The sequence below is a fragment of the Sesamum indicum genome, linkage group LG1 (genome assembly GCF_000512975.1).
Source record: "Sesamum indicum cultivar Zhongzhi No. 13 linkage group LG1, S_indicum_v1.0, whole genome shotgun sequence".
Classification (NCBI taxonomy): domain Eukaryota; kingdom Viridiplantae; phylum Streptophyta; class Magnoliopsida; order Lamiales; family Pedaliaceae; genus Sesamum; species Sesamum indicum.
In genome coordinates, this window is record NC_026145.1 from 16,616,478 (window position 1) to 16,629,387 (window position 12,910).

The 12,910-nt window shown below is 38.6% G+C and overlaps 2 protein-coding genes across 2 annotated transcripts in view; both read left to right on the forward strand.

The window, feature by feature from the left end:
* Positions 2,787 to 6,639, forward strand: LOC105174164 (carotenoid cleavage dioxygenase 7, chloroplastic). Its single transcript, XM_011096174.2, has 7 exons — positions 2,787 to 3,610; positions 3,811 to 3,939; positions 4,901 to 5,032; positions 5,128 to 5,406; positions 5,626 to 5,711; positions 5,808 to 6,128; positions 6,216 to 6,639. The coding sequence occupies exons 1-7, from the start codon at positions 2,821 to 2,823 to the stop codon at positions 6,435 to 6,437; spliced, it is 1,959 nt and encodes a 652-aa protein (XP_011094476.1). The 5' UTR covers positions 2,787 to 2,820; the 3' UTR covers positions 6,438 to 6,639.
* LOC105174173 (nuclear pore complex protein NUP62) overlaps positions 6,898 to 12,910 on the forward strand; it is an 8,820-nt gene continuing 2,807 nt past the window's right edge. Inside the window, 7 exon segments of the mRNA XM_020694945.1 lie at positions 6,898 to 6,937; positions 7,064 to 8,809; positions 8,908 to 9,048; positions 10,070 to 10,918; positions 12,054 to 12,147; positions 12,565 to 12,643; positions 12,901 to 12,910. The exon segment at positions 12,901 to 12,910 is cut by the window's right edge and continues 4 nt beyond it. Of these exon segments, the coding sequence (XP_020550604.1) occupies positions 6,898 to 6,937; positions 7,064 to 8,809; positions 8,908 to 9,048; positions 10,070 to 10,918; positions 12,054 to 12,147; positions 12,565 to 12,643; positions 12,901 to 12,910 (2,959 nt within the window).

Sequence of the window (12,910 nt, forward strand, 5' to 3'; positions counted from 1 at the left end):
CCCTCTGCTCAGATGCCGTCCTCTTCAAGTTTGTTGTGTTTCATGGCATTGAAGCCGTCCATTAATTATGTCGATTAGTGGGTGAAATGATGCTTAAGCGAGAGCCTAGGCATCTTTGGTACATGCACTTTTAAGTAATTGCATTTTGCACCTCAAACTAGGTTCATTTGCTACTTCATATATGCCAAAAAAAATGAAAAAATAACAAATTGACCCTCAAATGGATATTGCCTGCCCATACAAATATACGTCGGAAAATGATCCATGCTGGAACTCAAGGGGTAAAATAGTCATTTACTGTTTATTTCCGTCACTTCCTTCTCTACCCACCACCCAAACTAGCCAAATAACCATTTATCTTTGATAAAAATAATCTATTATATAATTCCAAGTTGTATTCGGCTAATATTATAAATATCGTTAATTTCAAATTAAGAAAAAGATACCTCAAAAATAAAAAATTGATGCTCATAAATAGACAGGACAAGAACGAATACTCTTTTATTTAATAAAAAATTTTAAAGTCTCAATTTTAATATCGAAACAACTCTTTATGAACCAATCAATCGGGTTCTTATTAAACTCTGAGTCATATTTAAAATAAAAATTTTATTTTACAAATATATATATAGAATTTGAAAATGAGAATCTTTTCATTCCCAATTTAAAACCATGAGTGATATTAAAAGAAGGATTAAAAAAAAAAACAAGAAGAAGAAGCAAATTGAAGCGTGAGAACCTCAAATTGCCACCTAATTATACCATCCAAGAAGCAATGGTAAAACCCCACTTTGTCACTAAGCAATGTCCCTTAATTTGTCTACATTGATGCGGGGTTAATTAATTAGTTGCTTCCTAAAACCCTAATTATTAAATCATATTCAACCATGTGTGTGTATGTATATATATACATATATATATATATAGCACTTTGATTTCGGAGACCTCTCCAATTTGGACCAAAGCAATTGGTTTTGATTGGAAGGCAACCCCAAAATTGGAAACTCCCATGTAACTTTAATTCACTATTTTTATTTGGAAATTATTGATTAATAATCAATATTGGGCCACATTGGGGGGACATTCACAAGTTCACATACACCTAGTTGAGGATGAAATCATCAGATTCCTCATTAGACGGCCTAGGTGGGGGATTTAATTATGTCACCACCCCCAAATTTGCTTGTCACTTTGTTGACAGTATCAACACCAACATTGCTACTTGGTATCAAAGTGACACACGCACGAACACACACACACATATATATATATATATGCTGTCATTGTTTATGATCATTGTTCCACTCATTTTGATTGCTCCTTTATTGTTTTGCATCTTTTGTTTTTACATATGTGATGGGATATACAGTTCAATTAGTGTTTTGTTGCGTGAAGTATTATTTATTATAATTTAATTATAAACTATGTAAATTTCTCAATTACAATATATATCGAATACTCGTGTACATCATCAATTTCTTTAGACTGGAAGCTTTGGAGGCATATATGATCTCGTTTCTACAGACAACGTCAAATAATGCATTATTTATTCATTAATTCAAAAAAAAAAAAATCAACTTTGTTGTGTTCGTTTTGTAATAATTATTACTTTATATATATATATATATTCTTGGATTCGTAGTTATTAATGTAACTAAAACTGTATTGGTATTTAAATATATCGAATGATATAACGAATTTTATTTATTTAAAGAAATATTCTTAAATTAAGTATATAATAAGTAAATTATGATTAATTAAAATGGGGAAGCATTCAAGTAGGTAATGATTGTGAAATTGCTCAAGGTCTAGTTGATTTGATGAGCAACGTACTGGGGCTCGATCAAATCCAACTTCATGTCTAGTGTTTGGGCAGAGTCAATCATAATGAGGTTAAAAAAGAATATATTTTTTATTTTTTAGGTATAATAATTTCCCACCATAATCATAACACAGCAAGAAACTTTAACATAAAGTGGGGGGACAAATTAATAGAGTCCTGAGGTGTACTGTTTCTTCATTAATTGGGACCGCATCTAAGTTTCTGACTGCAGAAACAATATAAATTCATTCATTAATTTATAGTTAAATGAAATTTATAATTATAATTTTTATATATCAACTTTAGACCGCCACCTCTCTCTCTATCTCTCGTCTTTTTAAATTTTATTCTATATTTTTTCACCCAACTTATCTTGGGATTATTACTTATATAATAAAAATGTGGTTTCGTAATAACTATATATATCAAACACGAATTAAGGATATTAGAGAAAGATTGGTTCACGGTCTGGGCAACGTGTGACATATAAATAAAATAAAATACCCTTAGAAAAAATAGAGGGGTTGTTCTGGAACAAGGAGTAAAGCAAGAGACAGAAATGGCCCACCAATTTGTTGAATTTTATTATTGATGAAATCTGAATTTGGTGATAGAGACCCACCATGCATTTTCAAAGTGCCCAACACAAACAATGCTAAAACTATGGATCCCACACCCAATTCCTCATTAAATCAAACGCCTCATGCATGTAATCCAACTATATATGCTACCATCAATTCTTCAAGACTAGCTTATTGCTTCCTGTAAATCAATATTTTTCATATTCATCTATTATAAATATTATTATTTCTTAATTATATTTGAAATATAATACCCATATTTATTATACGACTAGTTTGAATTTGATAAATATTATATTTAAGATATTGTACATATACAAATTAATGTACATGAAAAACTTTATATAAACCACTCAAGGGGCTGCTTTCGAACATCACTCCCATACTACAAAACTTCATCTCAAATCCACCCAAAATATGCAGGCCAAAGCTTGCCATCTCCTCCCTACAAAGCTCCCCGCCGCCGCATCACCACCTAAACTACCACCGCCAACGTACAACACCTCACAGCACAACACCATATCCCGCGCCGCCATATCCATCGCAGCCCCCACCACCACTCCCCAAGAACTCTCCACAACAGTACATGACCCTGTTGCACCAGACGACACCGTCACAGCTTTCTGGGACTACCAATTCCTCTTTGTCTCCCAACGCGCCGAAACCACCACACCCATCACCCTCCGCCTCGTTGACGGCGCGTTGCCCCACGATTTTCCCTCAGGCACGTACTACCTCACGGGACCGGGCCTCTTCTCCGATGATCACGGATCCACCGTGCACCCCTTGGACGGCCACGGGTATTTGCGGGCGTTCAAAATCGATGCTGCCCGCGGGAAGGTGGAGTTCATGGCTAGGTATATAGAGACGGAGGCGCAGGCCGAGGAGCGGGACCCCTCCACCGGCAAGTGGCGGTTCACGCACCGCGGCCCGTTTTCGGTGTTGAAGGGAGGGAAAATGGTGGGGAACACCAAGGTGATGAAAAACGTGGCGAATACGAGTGTTTTACGGTGGGGCGGACGGCTGTTTTGCTTGTGGGAAGGCGGAGATCCTTATGAGATTGAAGGTCGGACTCTGGCCACCGTCGGGAAATTTAACTTAGCAGGTGATCGGAAAATGTCGCCGGAAGCTGAAGACGACGGTGGCGAAAGGTTCACGGCTGATTTCTTGGACGTGGCAGCTAAAATCTTGAAGCCCATACTACATGGTATGGTTATGTATGTATGTATGTATGTATTATGCATGTATGCTTGGTTAATGCATGCAATCATATTTTGCTTCCATGTTCTCATTATTCACATGACTATGCACAGAATTTCGTGAATGATTTCATCATCAGATCATTGTTGGAGTTTTTAATTGATTAATGTTATAAATCCGATGATCATGGGAATCAAATTCTGGCAGGAGTGTTCAAGATGCCTCCCAAGAGATTGTTGTCTCATTACAAGATTGATGTGAGAAGGAATAGATTGTTGATCATGTCATGCAATGCGGAGGATATGTTACTCCCTCGTAGTAATTTTACTTTTTACGGTGAGTAATTAAATTCACTACATGATTCAAAATAATAATAATAAATAAATCTCTACATATAATTAATTTCCTTCAAAACTTTTGAGCTTATAATGCTAGAAAAATATTTATCATATCCAACTAATTAATTCTTCAATTTTCTACCTTACGAAAAATTTAGAAAATTCCCCCATATATAAAATCTATTTTGTAGCGAATTATATGTATAACGTGAAATAAATAAGAATAAATTATGTTTTGACATCCAAAATATACTCGTTTTTCATATTTTGTCATCTAAATTTTTTTTGGTCTACTTATCATATATGACAATTTTCTGATCTATTTTTCTATTGTAAAAACATCATGACATGCAATACATATGCTATATTTAAAGATGTTTTTTTTTCCCAGATGCACTATATGTAATGTCTTTCGATATAAAAGACGATCGGGAAGTGATCATATATGATGATCTATAAATTTCATAAAGTTGAAATGATAAGTTGGCACAATAAAAAATTTAAATAACATAGTGTATAAATAATTCCGGCAACAAACTATAATTTATTCAATAAATAAAGTATAATAAAGTATACATATATATGACATCAGTACTCATAACGACAATAGCATAAATAATGCTCCCTTGGCTGGATTGAGATTAGAATAAAAATAAGAGTCATACTCCTTGAAATAATGTTTACTGTATCTTTCTTGTTTCCTTCACAAAATAAAAGAAAAGTGGAGACAATCTTAATTGTTTTTCTTTTATATATTACTATGTTTCTGCGATTTCAGCAGCTTATAGATCTGTCCAACTATAAATAAACAAAGACATTGTATACACAGTACGGACAAGATAGGGGATATTGCGGTATTGTCGCGTTTCAGAAGTAGTAGCATTTCCCAGTGATTCTTTTTTGTTTGGTTCTTGGTTTAACACTATCCTTAATTATTTAATTAAAAATTTAATTTTCAGAATTCGATTCCAACTTTAGGCTGCTGCAAAGCCAGGAATTCAGCATCCCGGATCAGATGATGATCCATGATTGGGCCTTTACGGATTCTCATTACATATTGTTTGGAAACAGGATCAAGCTTGATGTTGCAGGTAATATTTTTTGATATTTTCGTCTGTCTCTTTTAATAATTAAGAAAAATAAAATGGAATAGTGATAATAATAATAATTAATTGGAGTAGTGCAGGTTCAATGAGAGCAGTGTGCGGGTTATCTCCAATGATATCAGCATTATCCTTGAATCCAAGCAAGCCCACTTCTCCAATCTATTTGCTGCCTAGATTTCCAAATGCTCAGCCAAACAGGCTCGCCCGGGACTGGAGAGTGCCGATTGAAGCGCCTTCACAGATGTGGGTACTTCACGTGGCCAATGCCTTTGAAGAGAAGCGCTTCGACGGAAACCTTCACATTCAAATCCAAGCCAGTTCCTGCTCTTATCAGTGGTTCAATTTCCAGAAAATGTTTGGTAACTACGACCTCCCATGACGTTCGTTCAAGTAGTACATAACGATATCCTTTGATGGCCTGCAGTTGTGTTTTATATTGCAAACTTCCGTCCGAAAATCGGTTGTTAGGAGAACATGCAATGTAAAACACGACAGCAAGGAATTCTAGGTGTGTGTGTGTGTGTGTGTTTTCTGTTTAGCTTGTTTTGCTGAAATTTCAGCTTGTTTTCTGTTACCAGGATATGATTGGCAGAGTGGGAGATTAGACCCTTCCATGATGAACTTGGAACAAGGCCAGGAAAAACTGCTCCCTCACTTAGTCCAGGTTTCTCTCTTTTGCTTTCATCAACCGAAATCCAAAACTCAGTACTCATATATATATTTACAATGTCATTAACAATATTAACTTCACACAATGCAGGTTAACATAAGCTTGGATGCCAATGGAAACTGCCAAGAGTGTCGTGTAAACGATCTAAACCAATGGAACAGACCTTCGGATTTTCCCGTCATCAATCAGGACTTCTCGGGCACCAAAAACACTTACGTCTATGCAGCCAGTTCCTCCGGCTCACGCCAAGCATTGCCACACTTCCCGTTTGATACAGTCGTAAAGCTAGACACTGTTGATAAGTCCACACGCACCTGGTCGACCGGTAGACGGAGATTCATCGGTGAGCCCATTTTTATCCCTAAAGGGAGCAAAGGCGAAGAAGATGATGGCTATCTCCTTGTAGTAGAAGTGAGCAGCACAATCTCTAAAATGTTAATCCATTTATTTAATAATTAATTCCTCCTAATTTAAATCATTATTATCATTATTTTGCAGTATGCAGTTTCAACACAGAGGTGCTATCTTGTTATCCTGGATCCAAAGTTGATAGGGTGGAAGAATGCTTTGGTGGCAAGGTTTGAAGTCCCTAGACACTTGAATTTTCCTCTTGGATTTCATGGATTTTGGGCTCCAAATGTCTGCAATGCTGTGTCCACCCAAGTCTCAAGGCCTATTGCTCAAGAATTTGCTCTGAGTTCAGCAAATGCACCATATTAGGGAATTGGTAAATCTACCGGTTGTATATTGTAAAATGGTGATGTATCTCCTATTTTATTTGATATTTAGGAACATTATATGTGAAATAGTATAAATGACATGGATTTTCTATACATGTCATTTGTATATGAAATGTAATACCATTTTTTAAATAGAAAGTTGGAATTGAAAAGCTGATATAGTTAGAGCAATTGATGCACTTAATTAGTTTGAAAGAGTTGGTATATGTGCAGCGTGCAATATATTTATTGTTCTAATTAACAGTTAATTTTAGAGGCATTGATTTTGTAAAATCGAATCGAATTGAAATTTTAATTTATGATATATCTATAAATATCAATATTGTATCGAATACCAAAACTTATTAATATTGAATATCGAAATGTATTGATTTTTTTGATTCGATTCGGTATGGTGGATTTATCGGACATGTACATCCCTAATAGCCTTAGTCCATAATATGGGTCTTATCCAAATGAATCAAAATGTGGAGTCTGACTGTGTTAACCTCGCCCAAATCTAAATGATATAACTTGGGCCAAATTTGACGTTTTGGAGCCCAAAATGGAGACAGCATAGAACCGCCGGTTCAATCTGGTCTGGGAAACTTAACGTATAAACCCCAGCACCTAAAGCCCTTTCCTCCTCCAAACCCCTAAAATCCAATCTTCCAAATTCCCCCAAATTTCAAAACCCCTTTCCTTTCCCCCCACAACCAGAACCCACATCCACCTCGCTGCCTAATTCTCACCGCCACACCCCCATCAAAACTCCATCGCCGCCGCTATGGCTGGCACAGGCTTCTACTTTGGCTTCTCTAACCTCCTCCGCGCCTTCGTTTGGATTCGGTTCTGGAACTACGTCGTCCGCCTTTTCCGCACCTTCTTTTGGCTTCGGTTCTGGGACAACGTCGTCCGCTGCCTCCACTCCTTCTTTTGGCTTCGGTTCTGGAACGTCGTCGTCCGCCTCCACTACTCCTTCTTTTGGCTTCGGTTCTGGAACGTCATCCTCCGCTGCCTCCGCTCCTTCGTTTGGATTCGGTACTGGAACAACGTCGTCCACCTCCAGCAGCCCGTTCGGCGCTTCACCTCTCTTTGGTTCCTCCTCTGCCTCCGCAACGACGTCCTCCGCCACCGCGACCACCACCCCATTTGGCGCTTCCCCTCTCTTTGGGTCCTCATCGAGTGCGGCCCCAACTTCTAGTTTATTCGGTTCCTCTTCTGGTACAACCACCACTTTGAATCCGCTCGGCTCCTCCTCATCCGGCAGTCCGCCTGCTTCCAGTTTTTTCGGATCCGGATCAGGCCTTTCTCCCAGCATTTTTGGGTCAACTTCTGGAGGAGCTCCTACCTCTAGCATTTTTGGATCTTCAGCACCTGGTACTGGCCAAACTACTAGTCCGTTTGGCTCTAACTCTTCAACTGCTGCTCCATCATCTCCCTCGCCTTCTCCATCTCCATTAGGCACATCAACACTATTTGGATCCCCTGCTCCTGGTTCCTCAACCTCATTCTTGTCAAGTGCTCCAACTCCCAGCCTCTTTGGGTCTTCCTCAGCAGCTTCTTCGAGCAGTACCAGCACACATTTATTTGGGTCTGCTCCAGCCCCAGCATCCAATCTATTTGGAGCGGCTATATCAGCGTCAACTCCAGCCACCACTGCACCAGCATTTGGGTCTATTCCAACCCCAACGACAGGGATATTTGGATCATCCACATCAGCGTCTGCTAGTGGGACTACTTCACCCCTGTTCATGTCCAGTCCTGCCCCTGGTGGAGTCATGTTCGGATCCTCCACTTCCTCATCCACCACTGCTACCACAGGCGCCACAGCATCCTTGTTTGGGCAGAGTTCTGGATCAACTTCGGGTCTTTTTGGGTCATCATCGGCTTTGTTTGGGTCATCTTCATCAGCCCCACTATTTGGTACCTCGTTGAGCTCTACATCTACAGCTTTGTCATTCCCCCTGTCCACCAATACTTCAAGTTCAGCTTCACCCACTAGTGCTTCAACCTCAACTTCTTCTGCTGCTGGATTTTCATTCCCAGCATCATCAGCTTCATCAACACCTGGATTTTCATTTTCTACAGCTCCTAGCTCTACTTCTTCGGGTTTTTCATTTCTAAAAAGCACCAGTAGTTCTGTAGCTTCAGCATCAGCCGCAGTATCTTCATCATCTACACCTGGTTTTTCATTTGGAACTACGGGGATTCAGTCATCTGCTTCAGCGTCATCTCTTTCTAGTGCCCCGACTTCAAAACTCAGTACATTTGGTACCACTCCTTCTTCTCTGTTTTCAACAGTTACAACTACTACAACGACCAGTGCTTCAGCTCCTGCTGCAGCTAGTGTGTCTTCTGCTGCTTCAGCTGGTATGTGTATTTCTGGCTTGACTTCTCCCGCATCTAATGGTACATCTTCTAAAGTATCTCTGCTGCATTTGTGACCAGTGCATTTGCTCCATCTTCAGGTTTTCCTGGTTTTGGTACAACTACTACACCTGCATCAACCTCTGGTAACACAGGTTCTTTATCTCTATCATTGAAATCTCCTGTAACTGCTGCCTCATCAGCATCACAAACACAATCAACAGCCGTGCTGCCTTCTTTTGGTAAGGTTTTCCTATCCCCTTATGAATGTACAAAGCTTTTGAGTATCTTGTTTATCTGTCGCTCTTCGTTTAACATAGGGATGCACTTTTGACCTTTCATCAGTCAAATTTATTGAATAGGAATCGCATTGATGTCATTACATTGTAGTGAGCTGTTATGTTTCTGATAATGCAAAGTATATTTTTGATTTGTTTTGTGTGGGACATGTATGGCCAGCTTATTAAGTTGTTTCATGAATCCTGTGTTTTTGTGTTTGCCTGCCAACAGAAAATTGATTCAAATGTTGCATTTATGCTGATTTTTTGACTGTATTTTCTATGAAGTGAACCCATGTACGGGTATTGGGCCGTCTTAGTATACGAGTATTGCGTCTGGTGCAAGTATATTACATCACTTTTTCAATTTAATAAGATGTTATGAATGCTGGAATATTTATGTTTGCTCATGATTTGTAATGTTATAGTGCTTCGTCTCATGGATTTGAATAGATCAATTCCGGAAAGTTCTTCATATTCTTTAGTTCCACTTATTGAATTGCCATAAATTTTTTTTGTGGCACATGCTGTATGTTCCGGACCAGAACCAGTTTGGTTGTCCTTGGGACTGTCTGTTAGCGGACAGGGAGTATACATCTTTGCTTCTTGTTTTTGTTAGTATATGATGTTGGTAACCTTTTGCTTAATAAGAAGCATTTCTTCAACGAATGCAGTTGTTTAAAATCCTGTAAGTTGTTCTTAACTGGAACGGCTGGATTTCCTTGTACTTTTGGTCTCTGCGTTCTCATTACAAGAATGAGAGTTGTTGCTAATGGGTATGTTTTTGGGGTCAAAATGAGTTGGAGTTTCTGTAAAATCATTTCAGGAAGCATATTCTCATCAGCTGGGTGTTGTCCCAACCCTTCTTCAAATAACCTTGGGGTATGCTTAGGTAGTGGTTGGGGGGTTTGGAGTGAGAGTGAGCAAGTGATTCATAGTGTCAAAATGCAGATAAAAATGGCTGACCCTGAGTCTATCTGTTCAGTGTTACATGTGGGGGTTGTAGATGAAGATGAGGAAGGGGATTCCATAAGCAAGGATGGGGATGCTGCACTTGGTGTTTCTGCATGTTCTGTTACAACTACTGCCAAAACTGTTATTAAGGAAAAGACGTCCCTTACAGACCATGTCGATTCTTCTACTACTGCATCGGTTTCAATTGTGCAAGCTTGTTCTCCTGTTGAAGATAGTGAAAGGTTGAAATATGAGGCAACACCTGATGCAAAGAAGAATCCAACCAAGGAGGTGGTTGTTGACGTTTCTGAATACTCATCTACTGAATCTGAAGCTCTTGATGGAAATGAGTTAGGTCATCCAGCGTGCGGAAGGCTCATGTCTGTCGAGTTCCCTCTGTGTACAGAGTGTGTGCAATTGAATTTATGTCTGCAAAATACCCTCTGCCACCGGAAAGCCCACCTCATTAAGCAAATATTGAGAAAATATGGTGATATCACAAGGGGAAGCATTCTCAAGAGTATAGAGGCTAAGGCAGCTTTTCTTCAGCTGGTGGCTGAAGTCGTTGAAAGGCTTCATAGCCATACCCTAGACACTATTGGTGCTCATGAAATGCAAGTCGTACAGAAGTGGACGGATGATGCAGCTGCTGTTGGGTTTCATGTGGAATGGTTGCAGCACAGAATTAAAAAAGTATTTGCAATCTCCAAATACAGAGAGAGTTTGACGCAGTTGAATGAGATAAAAGAGCAAATTGCTGCTGCCAAGATAGCTTTGTTGGAGATGCAGCTTCAACAGATAATTTTGAAGAAAGAGATAGATTCTGTAAAGGATGAAATGGATAGGGAGGACCTCTGTAGATCTAATCTATCTGAAGGGCTCTTCTGATTGATAGCCTAAGAATTAAGACTAGCTAGTAGTTTGATCTTCCCCTTCAGTCGCTTCTAATATCGCCCATCCTACCCTTTTGCAGTCTTATTTGGGAAAGTGTAGTCAGTCTAGTTAGGTTCAGGTGTTAATTGAAACTATGCTGCTGTTTTCTGTGTAGTTTTTCTCAAGATCTATTTGGCATGCCTGACTCACAATCCTCTTGTAATGGAATGCCTAAGGTGGAGGAAATGAAATTAACGAAAAGTTGAAAGTGCTATTAAAGCTTCAATTTTCCTGTCTTTTATCAGAGTGCTATTTCAGGCGTATAGTATCAGATCCTTGACCATAAAGCATTAATAAACTGAATTCTTGGTTGACTTGTTTTTATATAATTTTTCAGACACCTTCAGCAGAGTGCTTGTAATTTATAGTGTCTTTGCACGCAAAGATTATGGCAATAGCTTTATGTGAATGCAAATCGTATCAGAATTTTAGATCCTTGAATGTAATCCCGTTCTATCTAGATCTGAAGTAAGGATGGTTTGTGCCTGAGATGGTGCTATTAGCGTTAGTGTTGATAAACTGTGTTGTTGAATTATTTTGAGGAGACAGCAAAATTCCGAAGAAATTCAGATGCCGTGGACCGAGTTTTGACACCTTTTATTGCAGAATGACTTGATGCTGAATGAGTCTCGATAAGTACTCTTAATTGAAATGAGCAGCCAACTTGGCTGGGACATGGTCTGTTATGTCATTGTGATTTTAGGTTTCAATGTTAATTGCCTAACTTAAGAACTCAAATTTGGATAAAATAGACTAGTATGGATATCACTAAATATTTAGCATAACCATAGAGCTTCTTATGGTAAACAGGAAATTCAAGTGGTTTCTAGCTTTTGTCTTTATGCAATGTGCCAAAATGTTGATGATAGGAGTTGTTAATTTAACTTCAAGTTCTGCACACTCTAGTTTCAATGGATGCATGTTCCGTTAGATATTATTAGGTATTCGAGTGAATAGCAGAGATTGTTCGGCTCGATTGCAATATTACTATCTATGCTCTTGTAATGCTGCTTTCCTTGTGTCATTCTGAAGATGTTATTTTATCTTGATGTTGTTTGATGTATGATCTAATACGTGTATAGGTGTCCCAGCTGTGGGTTCGACAATTGCAGTGAGTTCAAGTACCAGTGCTCCTGCTCAAACACCATCAGCTCTTGTTGTAGCTTCCAGTAGTGGGTCTGTATACCTACCGCGCTCTCGTTTATGCATTGAATTGTTGTTTCTCTAATCCTTCAGTATTACACTATTTCCTCCCTGGGCATATAATACAGAATGTACATCTAAACCTAAGACTCCACCCCCCCATCCACCTTTTTTCTTTTTTCTTTTTTAGTTTTAAATTTGGAAACTAAGGAGCATAAAACTTTTCTTGTTGTCTCCATTGGGCAAACGGTCAAAGCAATTTCATAAACAGTTTCGTTATGATGAGTAGCAAGATGTTCCTAAGGATTGACTATGTTTCATTTTCGGTTTATGACTAGAGAGTAAATGCTTACATCGAAGTAAAATAAAATTTAGATGGCCTTTTGTGTACCTTTTAACCTTTGAGGTTTTGTGTGCTGATTACTTGCATGGATTATGCTTGTCATGTAGGACTACTTCAACAACAAGTGCAGTTTTAGCCTCTGCACCAAAGTTACCATCTGAAATCACTGGGAAAACAGTTGAGGAAGTAAGTAAAATTGTTTTAACTGTCAAATGTTGATGGTGATGCTACTGTGCTCTCTTTCCATCTTCCTTAATAAGCAAATAATTCCTAAAAGTTATGTACCTTTCCCTCTTTTAGTACTTGGGGAGTTTGTTTGCGCTCTTCTTTTCATAAGACCATGAATTGGCCACTCTACTCTCCATTTCACTATCTCCTGTCTCCATGTCCTTAGTCCTATTTATGTTGTGGAACTCCATTTTTATGATGATACTTATTTGTAGATCATCAAGG